The sequence below is a fragment of the Convolutriloba macropyga genome, chromosome 11 (assembly GCF_964194025.1).
Source record: "Convolutriloba macropyga chromosome 11, txConMacr16.3, whole genome shotgun sequence".
Classification (NCBI taxonomy): Eukaryota; Metazoa; Xenacoelomorpha; order Acoela; family Convolutidae; genus Convolutriloba; species Convolutriloba macropyga.
In genome coordinates, this window is record NC_134478.1 from 21,178,999 (window position 1) to 21,198,023 (window position 19,025).

Consider the following 19,025-nt stretch of genomic DNA (forward strand, 5'->3'; position numbering starts at 1 on the left):
TTACATATTTTGCGTTGAATTTAGCGTAGATCTTACAGCTTTTGCGTTGAATTTAGCGCAGATCTTTCGTAAATTCAACGCATTCAACGCCAATCTTACAAATTTTGCTTTGAATTTAGCGTACATCTTACAAATTTTGCGTTGAATTTAGCGTAGATCTTACAACTTTTGCATTGAATTCAGCGCAGATCTTACATATTTTGCGTTGAATTTAGCGTAGGTCTTACATAACTTCAACGTATTCAATGCCAATCTTACGAATTTTGCGTTGAATTTAGCGTAGATCTTACATAAATTAAACGCAGTCAACGACAATCTTACAATTTTAGCGTTGAATTTTGCCTAGATCTTAAATATTTTGCGTTGAATTTAGCGTAGATCTTACATAACTTCAACGTATTCAATGCCAATCTTACAAATTTTGCTTTGAAGTTAGCGTACATCGTAAATATTTTGCTTTGAATTTAGCGTACATCTTATATATTTTGCGTTGAATTAAGCGTAGATCTTACATAATTTCAATGCATTCAACGACAATCTTACAATTTTAGCGTTAAATTTAGCGTAGATCTTATATAAATTCAATGCAATATTATAGCAATTACCGTTGAAGAAAAATTTTACGAAAAATTTTTCTTCAAATCTGATTGCTATAACAATGGTTGGATACTTTTCACCCAACTGCAGCTGATGGGGCAGTCTTATAATGTCTCCTCTTTTTTCACCAAAATTCGTAATCATCAATGGCGGAGAAAACAGAGGAAAAAAGTAGTCTTATCCCAATGCGGAAATTTTCCACTGTTTCAGTTGTATTCATCGGGTGGTAACCAATTATGTCACCGGTAAGTTGCCCAATAGCTGCTGCGGCACCAGGAGTTGATTAAAATAGGCTGCTTTCCTGGTTAAAAAAATCTGCGGAAATTTATTAACGTACGAATTCGGAACAAAACCAAATTAAAATTTCAAAGCTTACAAACATAACACTAAACGTAATTGCTCAATTGAACATATCTTACAGTTCCAAACTTTTAATATTTTTATTTGAATCTTTTTACGGGGAATTTTGTGATTGTATGGGTCTCATTGAAAATACCAACTTGTCCATCCTTACTAGTGAATTTTACATATAACCCCAATAAACAAAACAGCACTGATTTTTTGGACAAACTTGCAATTAACATTGATAATGCAATTACGAAAAACGAAAAGATAATACTTCTGGGCGACTATAACATTAACTATTTAGATACCTTGGAAAGATCTAGGCTTGAAACAGTATTACTTCCTTATGATTTACATATAAAGAACCAAACCATTCCTACTCGTTTAAACCGGGGCAACAATACCAAGAGCCTTATTGATTACATTATTACTGACTGTTCAACTATAAACGACACTATAATTTGTGATAGCATAGTAAAAAGTGACCACTTTGCTACTCTAAGTCTATTAGGGCTTCATGTTGAAACTAAAAAGGTACCAGTCCAGAAAAAAATTTTCGATAAAAAGAACTATAAAGCACTTGATTTTAACCACTGCCTAGAACAACAAAACTGGCAAAAAATGTATGTTCAGAACAACTTGGATTCAATGCTACAAGTTTTCACTGAAAAATTTACGACAGCACTTTCGAAAAGCGCTCCACTTAAAAAATGTTTTATCCGAAATGACAAAAGTTTTTTACATTAACAGACAAATGGTTAACTAGAAAATCAAGACAATTGATGGTCGAACGAGATAGGTTTTTGAATGATAAAGACTATGAAAATTTGTTTGATCTAAAAAACCAGTTTAGTATTTCTGATGACAACGATATCAACAGATTTCATAGAAATCTTATTGAAGCAGCAGAAAGTGACAAAAAAAAGTGGATGCTGATAAATGAAGTAAGAAACTCTGAAAAAACAAAACCAAGAATTTACAGTTTGAGAAATGTATTTGGTGATTATGTAACCCAAACAAAAAAATGCTAACCTGTTGAACTATCGTTTCTCTACACTTGAGAAATTCCAAGGCCCTCAGCATCCACTACAGGCTTCTAGGACAGGCAATCCTAAACAAAAAACTGAGCTTTCACTATGTAAAGGAAAAAGACTGTCATGACGCAATTAGGGCACTCGGGAGAAATAAACCGATTGGACCATCAAACATTCCTGCATATGCTAATAAAGACTCAAGCTCTGTCATTGTTCCTCATTTAAATTTCCTTGTGCATCAAATTATCTTGCTTCCCCAAATGAGCTTAAACGAGCACATGTTGTACCACAAGAAAGATGACCCTGAGGAACCTAATAAATATCGCCCAATTTCCATTACCCCATGCCTTTCTAAGATCATTGAAACCATCTTGAGGGATCAAATTTGTCAGTACCTTCACGACAACAAATTACTAAGTAAAAATCAGCATGGTTTTAGGAAAAACTTTTCTACCATCGATTCCCTATTATTTTTTACAGAATTCATCAGAAACAAAACTGACATTTTTTGTCACAGCAGCATTTCTTGACCTATCAAAAGCTTTTGATTCTATCAATTATGACATTTTGGATATCAAGTTAGGCAACTTAGGTTTTGATGAGAGCTCAAAAAATCTCTTAAGAAGTTTCGTTACAAACCGCCGCCAATCCGTCATACTACAAGATTGCATATCAGATGAACTAATGCTTCATAGAGGTGTACCACAAGGAACAATACTTGGTCCGCTCCTATTTAATCTGTACCTTAATGACATGGCAACAAGAGTTGACAATGAAACTGAGCTCATACAGTATGCTGACGATACCGTTATTTTAACTTTTGATACCTCCATTGACAAAAGCAAAATCAAGTTAGAGGAAAATGCAAACAAAGTTATTCGATTTTTTCATGAACATCACCTCACAGTTATTACCTCTAAAACTGAATTCATGATAATTGGTAAGAGCAAAAGAAAGGATTTCAGCGAACAGATAATTTTAGATTCAATTCCAATAGACGAGAAACCTGAAGTAAAATATTTAGGGGCTCACATAGACAGCATTTTAACGTTTCAAGAGGAAGTGAAACATATCTTACAAAAAATGGCCCGAGAAAAAAAACAATTTATGCTATTAGAAAATCAATTCCACAAAAACTATTGATACTTGTCCTAAATGCCCTAGTATTAAGTCACTTGCACTACTCAGCGGTTATCATTCACGCACTTGAGCAAAATTTAATTATGTCTCTTGAGAAACAGCTTAACTGGTCATTACGAGCAACCTGTTTTAGACAGAAATTTGAATCTGTTCAAGATATTAAATGCAGTCGGAATATACTACCCGTAAAAATCTATTTAAAAACAAAAAGATTACAATACTTTTGGAAAATAAAAAAGCAGTTACGACCTGCTTTTTCACCAACATCGTGACGTCCTTTAATCACCTGGAATCTTCATGAGTCTCTAAGGACAAAAAAATTGTTCTGGTACCAAAAATTTTTCTCTATCAAAAGGCAAAACTCGTTTGTTAGATTAGCGATACCAGATTGGAATGAACTACCCAGCGAACTTAAAATCAAACAAGACAAAAAAGTTTCCCCAAGCAACTTAGAACTTTCTTCTCCTCAGCTTACAAAAGGAACCCTTTTTTGTGGAAGGTTACTTGTTCAACATGGCGTGACTTTAAATTTGGAAAATGAATTAGAACTACTGTTTACTGGTTGGGTTGACTTTATAAACTTAATTAATTTTTATTTTGAGATATGCGACATAATTTGAATTTAACTCAAGTTTTCTGTTATAATATGTAAATAATAAATCCATTTTGAATAATTACACTGCCGGACTAATATCAATTGTACTCGTTGATGTGGATCGGAATTCAGTGTTTTTTTTAAACCATCCAATTTTTTAAATCAATTTAGCTCCATTTGGCGAACTAAGGACACTTGGTGGCATTGTTCCCGCTGTAATTTATAACTGATGGATAAAAAAATGGAAGAGCTCTATTTTGGTGAGTAGAGTATAATTGCATTGGTAAAACGCAACTTTTAAAAAAAGATTTAGCAAAAATTGACGATATTATAAAAAAAATATATATTCAAAGTTCTTTGAGATTTTTGGAAACGCACGAAAATCGGTCAAAAAGAACTGGTCCAAAAATGACATATTGTAAAAGTACAGTTCAAATCGTAACTTCTTAGATAAATTTAACGGTTTTTGACCGAGCTTGTCAATAAGTGTTGAATAAATGATTGAAAGCAAACTGAAAACAATTCTCTGAAACATGGATACAATTATAAGACAGCTGACACAATTAAGAGAAGGGACTGTTTGATTAATTGTGTTCAAGAAAGAAATGTTTGCAAAACAGTTGATAAAGTGCAAGATTGGAGTTCACCGCAAAATTTTACCTTTTTCGAAGTCCTGTAAGCAAAATCCGAATTATACAATCATTTGTTAGTTATTATGTCGTGCGAGAGCGAGTGCAGAGAACCTATAAACTACCGTGAAGGACATCAAAAGTTGTTGCGTGAATTGTTTGCATAAATAGGTCAACAGGGATTAAAATCGGCTGCTCACTGCATCGTTGCTTTTACTTTTTCAATAATGTTATTTAATTAGCTACCATGATATCAATATTTGTGCAATTCGATGTTAACCGATTATAGAAGTTCACTACTTGCATAGCAGTTGTATAACGTTTAATCCAATTAACCACTTCTCACCAGACCAAATCACCCCCTACCCCCTCCGTCACATCTGACCCTAACCCCTTTGCTTGTGCGTAAGTTTTTTTTACTCATGTTACCTATTATTTGACAACATAAATTGCAACTGCTGTGTCATAAACGGTGGGAAGAAGTTATTTCCCAATTTTTTTAAGCAAATGCCATAGTTACCGTGGGTGGGTATATGTATTGATAGGCAAGATTGGGTGCAGCAGTCACTTTTGATTGAATTTCACTGTCTCTTGAGTTACACACACGGTAATAGAACTCCATTTTTCCACACTAAAACGAAAAAAGCTTAAAATTGCTCAAGTCCATTTGATGTCTTTAAATCCTAGCCAGCTGAGTCCCAGAAATTGTGTATTCCTCGCTGAGAGATTTGTCATTTTAATCGTCGGAGATTCTTTGGTATGTCAATTTTTCTCAGACAAAGGGTGTGCCACAGGAAACATTTTTAGGCCGCTTTTGTTCAATTTATATATAAACTTTATGGCTTTATTTATATATAAACTTTATGCATCTTATCGGAGATTTCTTTCATCTTAATTTGTCTTGAAAAAAATCTATTAAAAAAATTTTGCCAGGAGTTTGTAAAAAGGGAAAATAATCTTGCAAAATTTGCAATTTGTAAGGTTATAATTCATGGTTGTTTTATTTTCAGGTCATTCAACCTGCACTCTATTGGCCTGTTCTTGTGATTATTTGGTCGTTTTATTGAAGAAACCATATATTATAGTCGTTCACTAAATTATGCAGAACTATTGAAAATTTTTTGACAAAAAATTTTCGTTAGTTTCGATAAAGGATAGGTCCATTAACATTCAGCAGGATATTTTTGGAGCACTATTTTTTTTAACAATCGACAGACAATTTTATGACAAAAAACTTTTTTATTGATGCCTATTCATATTTGTCAAATTATAGTAAACACAACTCACCTAAAAACCAATTTTTTTAAATTGATATAATTTTTTTGGTCGTAAGTTTTATAAATTATTCATGTTTCAAAATTAAGTCATGCTGATCCTGCGTCTGAATATCATTAACGCAAGTCGAAATATTATGTGTCAGTCCTTATTTTGGCATGCTATGTGCATGCTTCCTCAGCTAAGATAGCTATTTTGCATATCCTAATAAATAAGGCTTCCTTTCTAGGTCTTTCATTAAGTGGCAAACGGGCATCTTCCATTTTTTCAGCTTGTTTGGTGTTTCGTGGACAACAGTTGTAATATTTTGTCACCAATTTTCACTTTGAATTATTTTCGTTGTTGGAGCTGAGCTTAAGGAATAACAAAAATGCGTAGGACGAAAACTATTACCGTGTTCTATTTTTATCCGGATTATCCATCCCCCTAGCGAGAAAAATGTGTGTAGCGAATCAGAAACAGCCACGTATGCCACGTAAGCACAAAAAATTGTTAACAAACTGATCGAAAGTAAAAACTCACAATTTGTCTTGTCAGCCTAGCAACTCGAGCTAGCACTTAAACTCAGAAATAAATTTGTTGAAATAATATAACAAACTGCATAAAAGAAATACCTGGACAGATTTTGTAACCATTCAGAACGAACTGGGTGGTGTAAAACTTTCTTTGTGAAACACAAGGATAGCAGCCATTACATTTGGTCCGCCGACCCGGAAAGTGGAATAAACTGCTGTCCAACTCAACAAGTGAAGTGCCAAAGGCATCAACGATTAAAACAAAACTCAACAGGCAATTCAACGACGCCAAGCCAATTAGGCAACATGCATTAGAAGTTGAATAGCAAGGCTTAATAAAAGCAAATACACAAAAGTACTGTAGAGATTCAAGCTGCAGTCCCAAAGTACAAACGAAGTGGTCACAGAGGCAAGACATTTTGCATAGAAAGATTAGCAACTGCCAAAAACAAATCGAAGCAAAAACTCAGGAGGGCCAGGAGCTAATCAGAAACAACGATAGATCAAGCAAACTCAAGATCATCTATCAACAGGTAAGGAGGCTTGACGACTCTCTATGCATTCTTCTTCGGAAGCGAGCAAATATTCTTCGTGATCCCGAATTGTTTGAACGTTACGAAGCCAAACGACTAAATTTCTTACAAACATTAAACGCAGATTGGTTACCATACATTCACGGAGAAACAAACATGACGGATCAACAGAATCAAACGGTCCAATTGACAACCGATGCAGAACCAACTGCCGCTAAGAATTCACAGTCTGTTGTAGGAGTTTCTCAACGAACTGTTGAAAATTGAAACCCAAACAAGGACAATGATTCAAAGGCCTCCTCTGATAAGCAAGCTAAAAAGGCAGAAAAACTTGCGGCTTTCGAGAAATACTTTGCATCAAAAATGAGGTTGAAGAAAATTGAATTCGAATTAAAAAGGAAAGAGCTTGAAATGGAGATTCAAGTTTTTCAAAAAAAAGATGCACTGAAACCGGATTACGAGAAACAAGCTCTTGACGCAGAGCCTGATGATTCTGATGACAGTGCAGCCCCTAGTATTCGAAGTAGATCACCATTCAATTGGAAAACCCCGAAGAACAAAGATTTTTCCGGTTTGCTTGATAACTCGGATTAATTCTCTAACTTTTACAATTATAGTTTCGAGCGTGCGAAAACCAGGATCAATAACAATTATCCCAGGGTAAGCTTCAATCGCGAAGGTGTACTTAAGTCACGGTCACCAAGCGGAGAGTGTGTCAGCTCAGCCCGGGAATTAGACAGGTTTAAGCGTAATAAATCAAGCTGTAGTAGTCAACTACCTAAGTTGAAGTTGAGTTCATTCGACGGAACCCCCTAGAGTAGCCGGAGTGGTCGAATTTCTTCAAAGCAACGGTTCACCATCGCGATATTCCTGACTCAGAGAAAATGAGCCGCTAGAAAACTTTGTTGACAGGTAAAACAAAGTCAGCTATATCAGGAATGGGCTATTCGGGAGAATTGTATGCTCAAGCGTGGGAACTCTTGAGACGGAAGTTTGGGCGACCTTACCTAATTGTCGACGCTCAGCTTATCATATTGCGCAAACAACAACCAATTCGAATGCACTACTAAACGTCTATAATTAATTACTCAATAACAATCAGCAACCTAGATAATGTACTGAAGCAATACAATTATGAGGGTGACTTGCGTTCATATTCAACACTGCAAGTGGCAATTGAAAAACTGCCACCAAACTTGAGAGAAAAGAGGTTCTTCTTCGCTGACGAGTGTCAAGAAGATAGACCCGATCTCACTCTCCTTGACAAATGGGGTTAGCTCGAATGGCTTTTGTCCATGAAGGGATGCCATCAACCAAGAGCAAACGAAAGGAAGATGATCGACCAAACGCCAACAAGGAAAAACAATTCTCAAAATCGTCAAATATTAGTTCGAGTTCGAATGCGAACGAAACGAAGCGAATGCAAAACGACAACTGTCCACTAGCGGATGGCACTCATAAAATATGGAACTGTCCAATATTTAAGAGTATGAATGTCACCGATCGCTATGCGGCAGTGAGAAAAGAACGCTTATGTTATGGGTGTTTGGGGAAAGGGCACGCAATCAAAGATTGAAAAGTCCACCCATGCGGTATAAATGGATTTACCAAAAAACACAACAGACTGCTACACTCAGAAAACCAAATGGACGAGGGCAGTCACGCAGTTAATGTAAGCGCAGCAACAATCAACCAGAGTAAGCAAGTTACCTGTTTTCTTCAATTAGTTCCGGTATCGGTTCAGAGCGGTGGTAACAGGTTGACTACGTACGCATTCCTCGATAGTGGGTCAACAGTATCATTCATCGATCAAAATGTCAAGGATCAACTACAAGCCAAAGGCACGGAATATAACTTGAACTTAGCCGGCATACATGGGACGCAAGATTTGAGGACAGAGAAGGTTCCTATCACAATAAAGGGACTAAATTTAGAGATGCATTCGATTGAAGCGCTTGCACACCCATCAATCTCGTTGGGAAACACAACATGTCATTACAAGGAACTGAAAAACAACTTCAGACACCTGAATGTTCTCACTAACAGAACATTCAACCTGATGGAAGTAGGCATCATACTTGGACAAGATGCCTTTGAAATTCAACATCCTTTGGACTATAAGATCGGAACACGAAGTGAGCCTTTCGCTGTCTTAACAGAATTAGGATGGGTAGTCAGTGGTCCCATGACAGGCAAGAAAAGTTTAAATGTTTGTCATTTCGCCTACACAGAAGATGTGAAAGTGGCAGAAAATATCCAATCATGTTGGGAAATAGAAACATATGCTTCCAAAATTAATTTTTTAAGCCAATTAAAGAAAGAGCAGCAAGCTCAGAAGCTTCTAGAAAGCACCACAAACTTCACAGGCGAGCGGTACGAAGTGGGCATGCTCTGGAGTGAACCAGAACCCAATCTTCCAAACAATTACAGCTCAGCCCTTGGTCAGCTCTACTCACTGGAACGAAGATTCCAACGAGACAATTGTATCAACAGTCAATTGATACAGATATTGAAAAGGGATTTGTGAAGATCCTTGGTAAATCGGAAGTCAAAGGCACTTTCAGAAAGGAATGGTGTTTGCCACACCATCCAGTACTAAACCCCAACAAACCGGATAAAGTTCGCCGTGTTTGCAACGCTGCAGCAAAATACAAGGATCTATGCCTAAATGACCAAATATTAGCCGGGCCTGATCTAATACACGGATTGATTGGAACAATATTTAGATTTCGAGAAGGGATCAATAGCCCTAACCGCAGATATTGAATCAACGATTCTGCAAGTGCAAGTTCCTGAACGGGATAAAAGCTGCTTGGGATTCCTGTGGCGACCATCAGTGAACGAACCTGTGCAAATTTACGAGTATCAACGTCATGTTTTTGGAGCAAAGAGTTCAACAACATGTGCCAACTACGCTCTGAAGCGAGTAGCCATTGATAACGAGGACGAGTTCCCCATTGCAGCAAAAACAATCCAAAACAACTTCTACATGAGCGATTTCATCAAGTCAGTCGAAACACCTGAAGAAGCTATCAAGGTTTTCAAACAACTGCAACCTCTTCTCTCAAAATATGGATTTGAACTGAAGAAGTGGATCACCAACACAGCGACGGGGTAACGAACGCAATCCCAGAGGACTTGAGATCAATCAGCCACACAAAGCAGGCTGAAATAGAACCCGGCAAGAAAGGTTGGGCTTCAGTGGACGATTAACGATGATAGTCTACAGATTTGTAGAGGTACAAGCAAAGAAGTTGAGAAACCAATCACCCAAAGGAAGATCTTATCTCTAGTTTCTTCAGTGTTTAATCCTCTTGGACTGTTTGCACCATTCAGTGTTCATATGAGACAACTCCTGAAGAACATTTGGACCAAAAATGGACAACATTGGGAAAACTCAGTGGAACCTAACGAAGAAAAAGAGTGTCTGAAGTGGAAAGCGCAGCTTCCAGAAGTAGCTGAAACCAGCATTGATAGAAGATACTTCGGCAAAGCCAAGTACAAATAGGAACCTCATGTGTTTGCCGACGCATCTGAAGACACAATGTGCGCAGTGGCATACCTACGTTCAAAACCCAAAGAATACTCAGCAGACTTAACTTTTGTAATCGCAAAGTGCAGAGTTGCACCGATGCGGCACCTTTCCATACCACGCTTGGATTTACAAGCAGTAGTGATGGCGGTGAGACTTAAAGAACAGATAGTGAAGGAACACGAAACGAAGATTCACAATTGTAACTTTTGGACAGACTCCACTACTGTTCTGCAATGAATTCATAGCTCCCACCGTAAGCAACAAGTGTCTGTTGCAAACAGAGGGACTGAGATTTTGGATACAGCTAATGTTTCACAGTGGAGTCATGTGAGTGGTATTAACAATCCAGTTGATATCGGGACACGAGCGATCAATGTTGACGAACTTAAGAGAAGCGAATGGCTCACTAGGTCGGCCTGGTTGAAGCAGCGAAAGATCGAATGGCCTGATCAGTTGAATTTAACATTTGCTTAAGACGAACAAAACGACCAAATGGTCTTCTCAGCAAAGATTGAGGAGAAGAAGCCGATGATTCAGTGGGAACGATTCAGCAATTTCAACCGCCTAGTAAATACAATGGCATACGTAAAGCGCGTATTCAAAAAACACAAACCGGCAGCAAAAACACTAATTGTTGAAGAAAGAGAGGGTGCACAAGCAAGCATCTTCAGGCTACTGCAGCAAGAACAGTTTGCTGAAGAGATGAAATCTCTCAAAGCTGGAAAGGAATTCCAAAAAACAACAAACTCCTTCAATTTTCACCATTCATTGACCAGCAAGGACTTATTCGTGCTCAAGGCATTATAGGTAAAAGTCAACTGAAATTGAAGACCACGCACCCAGTACTGTTACATTGGAAGCAACATGTAGTTGAGTTATTCTTGCGAATTGAACGTAAAATTAGTCATCACGAAGGCACTAAACATGTCTTCGGCATGTGAACATATGTTCAGCAGAAGCTCTGGATCCTAGGCATACGAAATGCTTTGAGATCGATCAAAAAGAAACGCCTTAGATGTCGAAAGGGAAGAGCCCAAAGAAAGGCTCCAGTAATGACAGACCTACCTGAAGAGCGATTAGTCGCATCAACAGTGTTCTCGAATGTGGGCGTAGACTATTTCAGACCAGTCAAAGTAAAGATTGGTCAAAGAAACGAAAACCATTGGTGCTGTCTATTCGCATGCCTTACTGTACGTGCGGTACATATAGAGATTGTACCAAAACTAGACACTTATTGTTGTCTGAACGCAATTATGCGATTCATTGCTCGAAGAGGCAAACCGGTCAAAATGATTAGCGATAACGTGACAAACTTCATTGGAGCTGAATAAGAAGTGGCAGAGTATATAGCAGCGTGGAAAAAGAGGCAAATTGAAGAACATCTGATTCAACAAGGTATCAGATGGAAGTTCAACACACCTGCAGCACCAGACTTTGTAGGAGTGTGGGAAAGACTGGTTAGGAGTTGCAAGAAGGCAATGTATGCAGTGCTGGGCAATCGATCAGTCACGGAAGATGTTCTGTCAACCAGTAGCAGTCAACAAGTGGCAGAAAATATCCAATCATGTTGGGAAATAGAAACTTATGCTTCCAAAATAAATTTTTTAAGCCAAATAAAGAAAGAGCAGCAAGCTCAGAAGCTTCTAGAGAGCACTACAAACTTCACAGGCGAGCGGTACGAAGTGGGTATGCTCTGGAGTGAACCAGAACCCAATCTTCCAAACAATTACAGCTCAGCCTTTGGTCAGTTCTACTCACTGGAACGAAGATTCCAACGAGACCCAAAGTTAGAACAATTGTATCAACAGTCAATTGATACAGATATTGAAAATGGATTTGTGAAGATCCTTGGTAAATCGGAAGAAAAAGGCACTTTCGGAAAAGAATGGTACATGCCACACCATCTAGTACTAAACCCCAACAAACCGGGTAAAGTTCGCCGTGTTTGCAACGCTGCAGCAAAATACAAGGATCTATGCCTAAATGACCAAATATTAGCCGGGCCTGATCTAATACACGGATTGATTGGAACAATATTTAGATTTCGAGAAGGGATCAATAGCCCTAACCGCAGATATTGAATCAACGATTCTGCAAGTGCAAGTTCCTGAACGGGATAAAAGCTGCTTGGGATTCCTGTGGCGACCATCAGTGAACGAACCTGTGCAAATTTACGAGTATCAACGTCATGTTTTTGGAGCAAAGAGTTCAACAACATGTGCCAACTACGCTCTGAAGCGAGTAGCCATTGATAACGAGGACGAGTTCCCCATTGCAGCAAAAACAATCCAAAACAACTTCTACATGAGCGATTTCATCAAGTCAGTCGAAACACCTGAAGAAGCTATCAAGGTTTTCAAACAACTGCAACCTCTTCTCTCAAAATATGGATTTGAACTGAAGAAGTGGATCACCAACACAGCGACGGGGTAACGAACGCAATCCCAGAGGACTTGAGATCAATCAGCCACACAAAGCAGGCTGAAATAGAACCCGGCAAGAAAGGTTGGGCTTCAGTGGACGATTAACGATGATAGTCTACAGATTTGTAGAGGTACAAGCAAAGAAGTTGAGAAACCAATCACCCAAAGGAAGATCTTATCTCTAGTTTCTTCAGTGTTTAATCGTCTTGGACTGTTTGCACCATTCAGTGTTCATATGAGACAACTCCTGAAGAACATTTGGACCAAAAATGGACAACATTGGGAAAACTCAGTGGAACCTAACAAAGAAAAAGAGTGTCTGAAGTGGAAAGCACAGCTTCCAGAAGTAGCAGAAACCAGCATTGATAAAAGATACTTCGGCAAAGCCAAGTACAAATAGGAACCTCATGTGTTTGCCGACGCTTCTGAAGACACAATGTGCGCAGTGGCATACCTACGTTCAAAACCCAAAGAATACTCAGCAGACTTAACTTTTGTAATCGCAAAGTGCAGAGTTGCACCGATGCGGCACCTTTCCATACCACGCTTGGATTTACAAGCAGTAGTGATGGCGGTGAGACTTAAAGAACAGATAGTGAAGGAACACGAAACGAAGATTCACAATTGTAACTTTTGGACAGACTCCACTACTGTTCTGCAATGAATTCATAGCTCCCACCGTAAGCAACAAGTGTCTGTTGCAAACAGAGGGACTGAGATTTTGGATACAACTAATGTTTCACAGTGGAGTCATGTGAGTGGTATTAACAATCCAGTTGACATCGGGACACGAGCGATCAATGTTGACGAACTTAAGAGAAGCGAATGGCTCACTAGGCCGGCCTGGTTGAAGCAGCGAAAGATCGAATGGCCTGATCAGTTGAATTTAACATTTGCTTAAGACGAACAAAACGACCAAATGGTCTTCTCAGCAAAGATTGAGGAGAAGAAGCCGATGATTTAGTGGGAACGATTCAGCAATTTCAACCGCCTAGTAAATACAATGGCATACGTAAAGCGCGTATTCAAAAAACACAAACCGGCAGCAAAAACACTAATTGTTGAAGAAAGAGAGGGTGCACAAGCAAGCATCTTCAGGCTACTGCAGCAAGAACAGTTTGTTGAAGAGATGAAATCTCTCAAAGCTGGAAAGGAATTCCAAAAAACAGCAAACTCCTTCATTTTTCACCATTCATTGACCAGCAAGGACTTATTCGTGCTCAAGGCATTATAGGTAAAAGTCAACTGAAATTCAAGACCAAGCACCCAATACTGTTTCATTGGAAGCAACATGTAGTTGAGTTATTCTTACGAAATGAACGCAAGAATAGTCATCACGAAGGCACTGACCATGTCAGAAACATAGTTCAGCAGAAGCTCTGGATCCTAGGCATACAAAATGCTTTGAGATCGATCAAAAACAAATGCATTAGATGTCGAAAGGGAAGAGCCCAAAGAAAGGCTCCAGTAATGACAGACCTACCTGAAGAGCGATTAGTCGCATCAACAGTGTTCTCGAATGTGGGCGTAGACTACTTCAGACCATTCACAGTAAAGATTGGTCAAAGAAACGAAAAGCATTGGCGCTGTCTATTCACATGCTTTTGCTGTACGTGCGGTACATATAGAGATTGTAACAAAACTAGACACTGATTGTTGTCTGAACGCAATTATGCGATGCATTGCTCGAAGAGGCAAACCGGTCAAAATGATTAGCGATAACGTGACAAACTTCTTTGGAGCTGAAAAAGAAGTGGCAGAGTATATAGCAGCATGGAACAAAAGGCAAATTGAAGAACATCTGATTCAACAAGGTATCAGATGGAAGTTCAACCCACCTGCAGCACAAGACTTTGGAGGAGTGTGGGAAAGACTGGTTAGAAGTTACAAGAATTCAATGTATGCAGTGCTGTGCAATTGATCAGTCACGGAAGATGTTCTGTCAACCAGTAGCAGTCAACAAGTGGCAGAAAATATCCAATCATGTTGGGAAATAGAAACTTATGCTTCCAAAATAAATTTTTTAAGCCAATTAAAGAAAGAGCAGCAAGCTCAGAAGCTTCTAGAGAGCACAACAAAGTTCACAGGCGAGCGGTACGAAGTGGGTATGCTCTGGAGTGAACCAGAACCCAATCTTCCAAACAATTACAGCTCAGCCCTTGGTCAGCTCTACTCACTGGAACGAAGATTCCAACGAGACCCAAAGTTAGAACAATTGTATCAACAGTCAATTGATACAGATATTGAAAATGGATTTGTGAAGATCCTTGGTAAATCGGAAGTCAAAGGCACTTTCGGACCGGTCAAAGGCACTCTCAGACCACAACGGACAGATGTCTTCAGCAGGGTGATCTTGTGTGGTTAGTGGAAGACAGTGACAAACTGGCGATGTTGTTTTCACAAAGGAAAACAGGGCCGGCGATGTTGGAGCTGAGATTAAGGAATAACAAAATTGCGTAGGACGAAAACTATTACTGTGTTCTATTTTTATGCGGATTATCCATCCCCCTAGCAAGAAGAATATGTGTAGCGAATCAGAAACAGCCGCGTATGCCACATCAGCACAAAAATTTGTTAACAAACTGAACAAAAATTAGAACTCACAATTTGTCTTGTCAGCCTAGCAACTCGAGCTAGCACTTAAACTCAGCATTAAAATTGTTGAAATAATGTAGCAAACTGCATAAACGAAGTACCTGGACAGATTTTGTAACCCCTCAGAACGAACTGGGCGGTGTAAAACTTTCTTTGTGAAACACAAGGAGAGCAGCAGTTACATTCGTTCATAATGAAAAATGGTTAATTGCAGACAAACGTGACGGAAAAACATGACTGTTGTCATTCGCATCCGCGTGTAGGCATATTCCTTGTCAACTATTTTGAGCATGCAGTGAGCCTCAAATTTTGTTGATGAAATGTTATTACTAATTGTCTGAGAGCCAATTCAAAGAAGTAATTGTGCTTATTAATCGTTATATGGTTATTGCAAAACTCCTAATTTTTTTTTGTCTCCACAATTACTTTTTCGAGAGACATTTCTGAATTTAAACGCCAATTATATTTTCTACAATTTCAGCTGACATCATTATTGTTATCATATACTACAACAGTGGACAACTTTGGCGCCTGGAAAAGTGTGAGGAGGGATGTGGAAAAGAGAGTCATAATCTTTTAATTGTTGACCACGCTTTCCCAGAAACAGGCATCGTGACAGATTTTTGCATCAATTTCGGACTAAATTTGCTCGCTGTCACAACTGTCGACACTAACGTATATAGTTATATAACCAAATCTTAGAACCTCGTCGAGAAAAAGAGTGACAAATGACACGTTTTGTGCAAAATTTTGCGATTCGATTCTTTATTTTCGACTGTGGATTTGCGCAATCAATAATATGTTTTGAATGGATTAGTTCGTCTCAATGCAGTGCTGCAATCAACAGATGTAAGCATTCAGGTCCACTTTACAATCTAGGCAATTTGTACCATGTCTTTAAATAAAGTAGCGCATGATTTTGCATAAGAAATGAGGTAAATTTTTCAGAAACGTCCCTTACTATCTTCATGTCGCTTTTGAAAATTTTCAGCCTGTATAAAAGATCGCCATTGATCCCATTTCAAACTCTTTGCTAACCTGTGGTATGTTATTATTCTCTCTGGGGTGCAAATCAGGTCTGACTGGGACCACCCTGAGGGGTACCTTCCAGCGCCCACTGAGAACCCTGTGCTGGTCGTCAAAGAGAAGAAACTTTGCCCAACACACAGTTTTCAATCTCTCCTCATAGTGAGAGGCGGCTTTTATCTCAACCAGCAGACACAATTCCGGCGAGGGAAGACATCTTCAAAAAATAAAATTATTTCACAAAAAAAGTAGAAAATAAAGACAAAATTTCTGAGCTTGTCTTACGAGCTAAAATTTGATCAATTTGAGACATTTCAAATATCCGTTTGCTCTTTTAAGCCTTTTGATCAACATTTTATAAGGTTCTTTCAATCATCAGACACACAAAAAAGAACATGTTTGTTACCTTTATGTTATACCATTTTTTTCTGTTATATCTGTCTCTACAAAGTGTCCACTGGTAAGTAATTTTTGAGCAAATTCAACATCTTTTATGCCCGGTCCCGATTTTTGTATCTTACTACATTGTAAAAACTGACTATACTTAGTGGTGGTTAATCTTTTTAATTGGTCTGTAAGTCTCAGTCATTTTAATTGAAAGTACGTATATTTCGATACCAGTACACGTTTGTATTGATTCTACTATTCGAGAATGGGCAGTTAAGCCTGCAGAGGTTAACTTAACAACCCCAGTCGACAACGAATGGTTATCTTGCAAGATCTTGCAAGATTCTGGTAAAATCTTGCAAGACAATTCATCGTGTTGCAAGATTTTCTTCCAAAATCTTGCAAGATCTTGCAAGATAACCCTTTGTCTTGCAAGAATCTTGCAAAATAACCATTCATCTTGCAAATATGCAAATAAATGGAGCATGGTCGAACAAGATCAAAATGAGACGCGAACATTGCTTCCCATCAATTTTTTTACATTGTGATACATAATTACAACCAAAATAGCATCAACTTTGTTTTCTTCCGCTCAAACTAAAAGTTGAATCAATTTAGAAAAAGAAAGTAAATTGTTTTACATAGTAGCAAAACAAGAAATTTGAAGCACGAATTAATAAAAATAAATGAGAGTAACCAGTATTAATACCAACGGCTGTAATAAAATACAGATATCTGATATAAATTTTGTTTCAAATGATCTCTGAAAACTCATTCCACTATATTTTGGTAATAGTTTGCGCTAAATGAAACATAATGCGTCTAAGACAACCAATGATAACAGAGCTCGACCGGAAAAAACTTGCAAGAATCTTGCAAGATAACCATTTTTTTGCAAGAATCTTGGAAGATCTTGCATGATAACCATCTGGTCTTGACTAGGGAACCCCGAAATACAGTTATATTACATGTCGCGATGTGTGTACTTAGTGACTGGCTGTTTGATTCCAATGAGGCAGTGCAAGTAGGACGAAGAGTAGCTCTCTCCGTGCATACCCAGACACTGTCTCTCTGGCAGAGGAACCGGAGTGCCCAGTTCAAGATTAGCCCGGAACAGTCTGGCAACCACTTTGATAGACTTGTAGGAGGGGTCCACATTTAATATGAAATCGTGGAATATCATGAAGCCAGTTCTACAAAATTATAAAAAGATTTTTTTTCTAGATAAACGAATTGTTAATATTACGTTAGAAAGCGCCGAATTTTTTTGGGGGGGGGGGGGCAAAATTTTTTGTTTTGTATAGCGGTGACGTGAGTTTGTATTTCACCGCTGAATTCACGGTTATCCTACATGTCTTTTGTAGTTTGAGTCGGTCAAATTTCCTCTTCAGCGTAAATCTTTCATCAGGGAAATTGAAAGAATTTTAATTCTGACAATTGAAATCTGAGAAATCGTTGCCACTAATCGTTGCCAATAACCGTAGTAAACAATTGTGATGCTCTACAGTTTGTAGATGACGCACCGATTCCATGTCATTCAAAAGATGAAGCGTATATACAATTATTGGCTAAAAACGTATCAAGCAAAACGAACCAGGATTTGAAACAAAACATGTTGACCAAAGTGAAGGGAAAACAGATTCCATAATTTTCAAAAATGCAACTTTATTATATACTCAAAGCGTCTTTTATATAGGGCCTGTTATATAGGGATCCAACCAATAAGTGCACGTTTTGTATGTAATTATCGATAAAGAATTAACGTACGAAAGTCAACTGAATAAGACTATCAGAAAATTGGCTCAAGCGATCAAATGCAATACTGTAAGAAATCTTCTTATTGGAATAAGAATTCCTTCTGTAGAAGTCCAAGTAACCAAAGTATCGTTACATGCGTTTTTGAACTACATAAAGCAGACAAAGGATTAATTTTTCTGAAAATGCTTAATTTAATCAATATGCCAATCAATAATATCACAGTAACCCTAGTGCTCATTCTCTCGTTTGGCATCAAAATTTAAGACAAAATGAAGAAAGAGTTCATGTATACAGTTTTTATTTCGGAAGGAGATCAAACTTCAAACTACAATTAGAAAAGAGAGCGCTATATAATTTGATAAATTGAAAGTGGCGGTAAATTAAACTAACGCTGGGTCATAAGGAGATAAAGTGAGTGAGTCCATCCTGATTGGGTAGCTGGCGTTTGACATCAAATAAGTTTTATCTTTGCTATGGTGCCTCAACGTTTCCTTCTCACTTGCCTAAAAATAACCAAGAGTAGTATACATTTTTCAGATTTGCCGTAAAGTTGTGAGTAAAAGAAAGCGATGATTTTTTGATGTTAAACCGTCCCCATTCTCAGACTTTTGAAAACTCAAGCGAATGATTTACAGGCC

The 19,025-nt window shown here is 38.0% G+C and overlaps 1 protein-coding gene across 5 annotated transcripts in view; it reads right to left on the reverse strand.

Annotated features, from left to right (window-relative positions):
• The window catches only part of LOC142349798 (coiled-coil domain-containing protein 17-like), a 39,002-nt gene that overhangs the window by 2,802 nt on the left and 17,175 nt on the right, over nt 1-19,025 (reverse strand). For 4 of the 5 annotated variants that reach the window (XM_075401575.1, XM_075401573.1, XM_075401572.1 and 1 more), the window contains 4 exons: nt 18,778-18,890; nt 17,616-17,822; nt 16,255-16,459; nt 4,861-4,971 (listed from right to left, as the gene is read on the reverse strand). In XM_075401575.1, coding sequence (XP_075257690.1) covers nt 4,861-4,971; nt 16,255-16,459; nt 17,616-17,822; nt 18,778-18,890 — 636 coding nt within the window. The remainder of the gene's footprint in view (nt 1-4,860; nt 4,972-16,254; nt 16,460-17,615; nt 17,823-18,777; nt 18,891-19,025) is intronic. The other variant, XM_075401574.1, reaches the window with a different exon arrangement.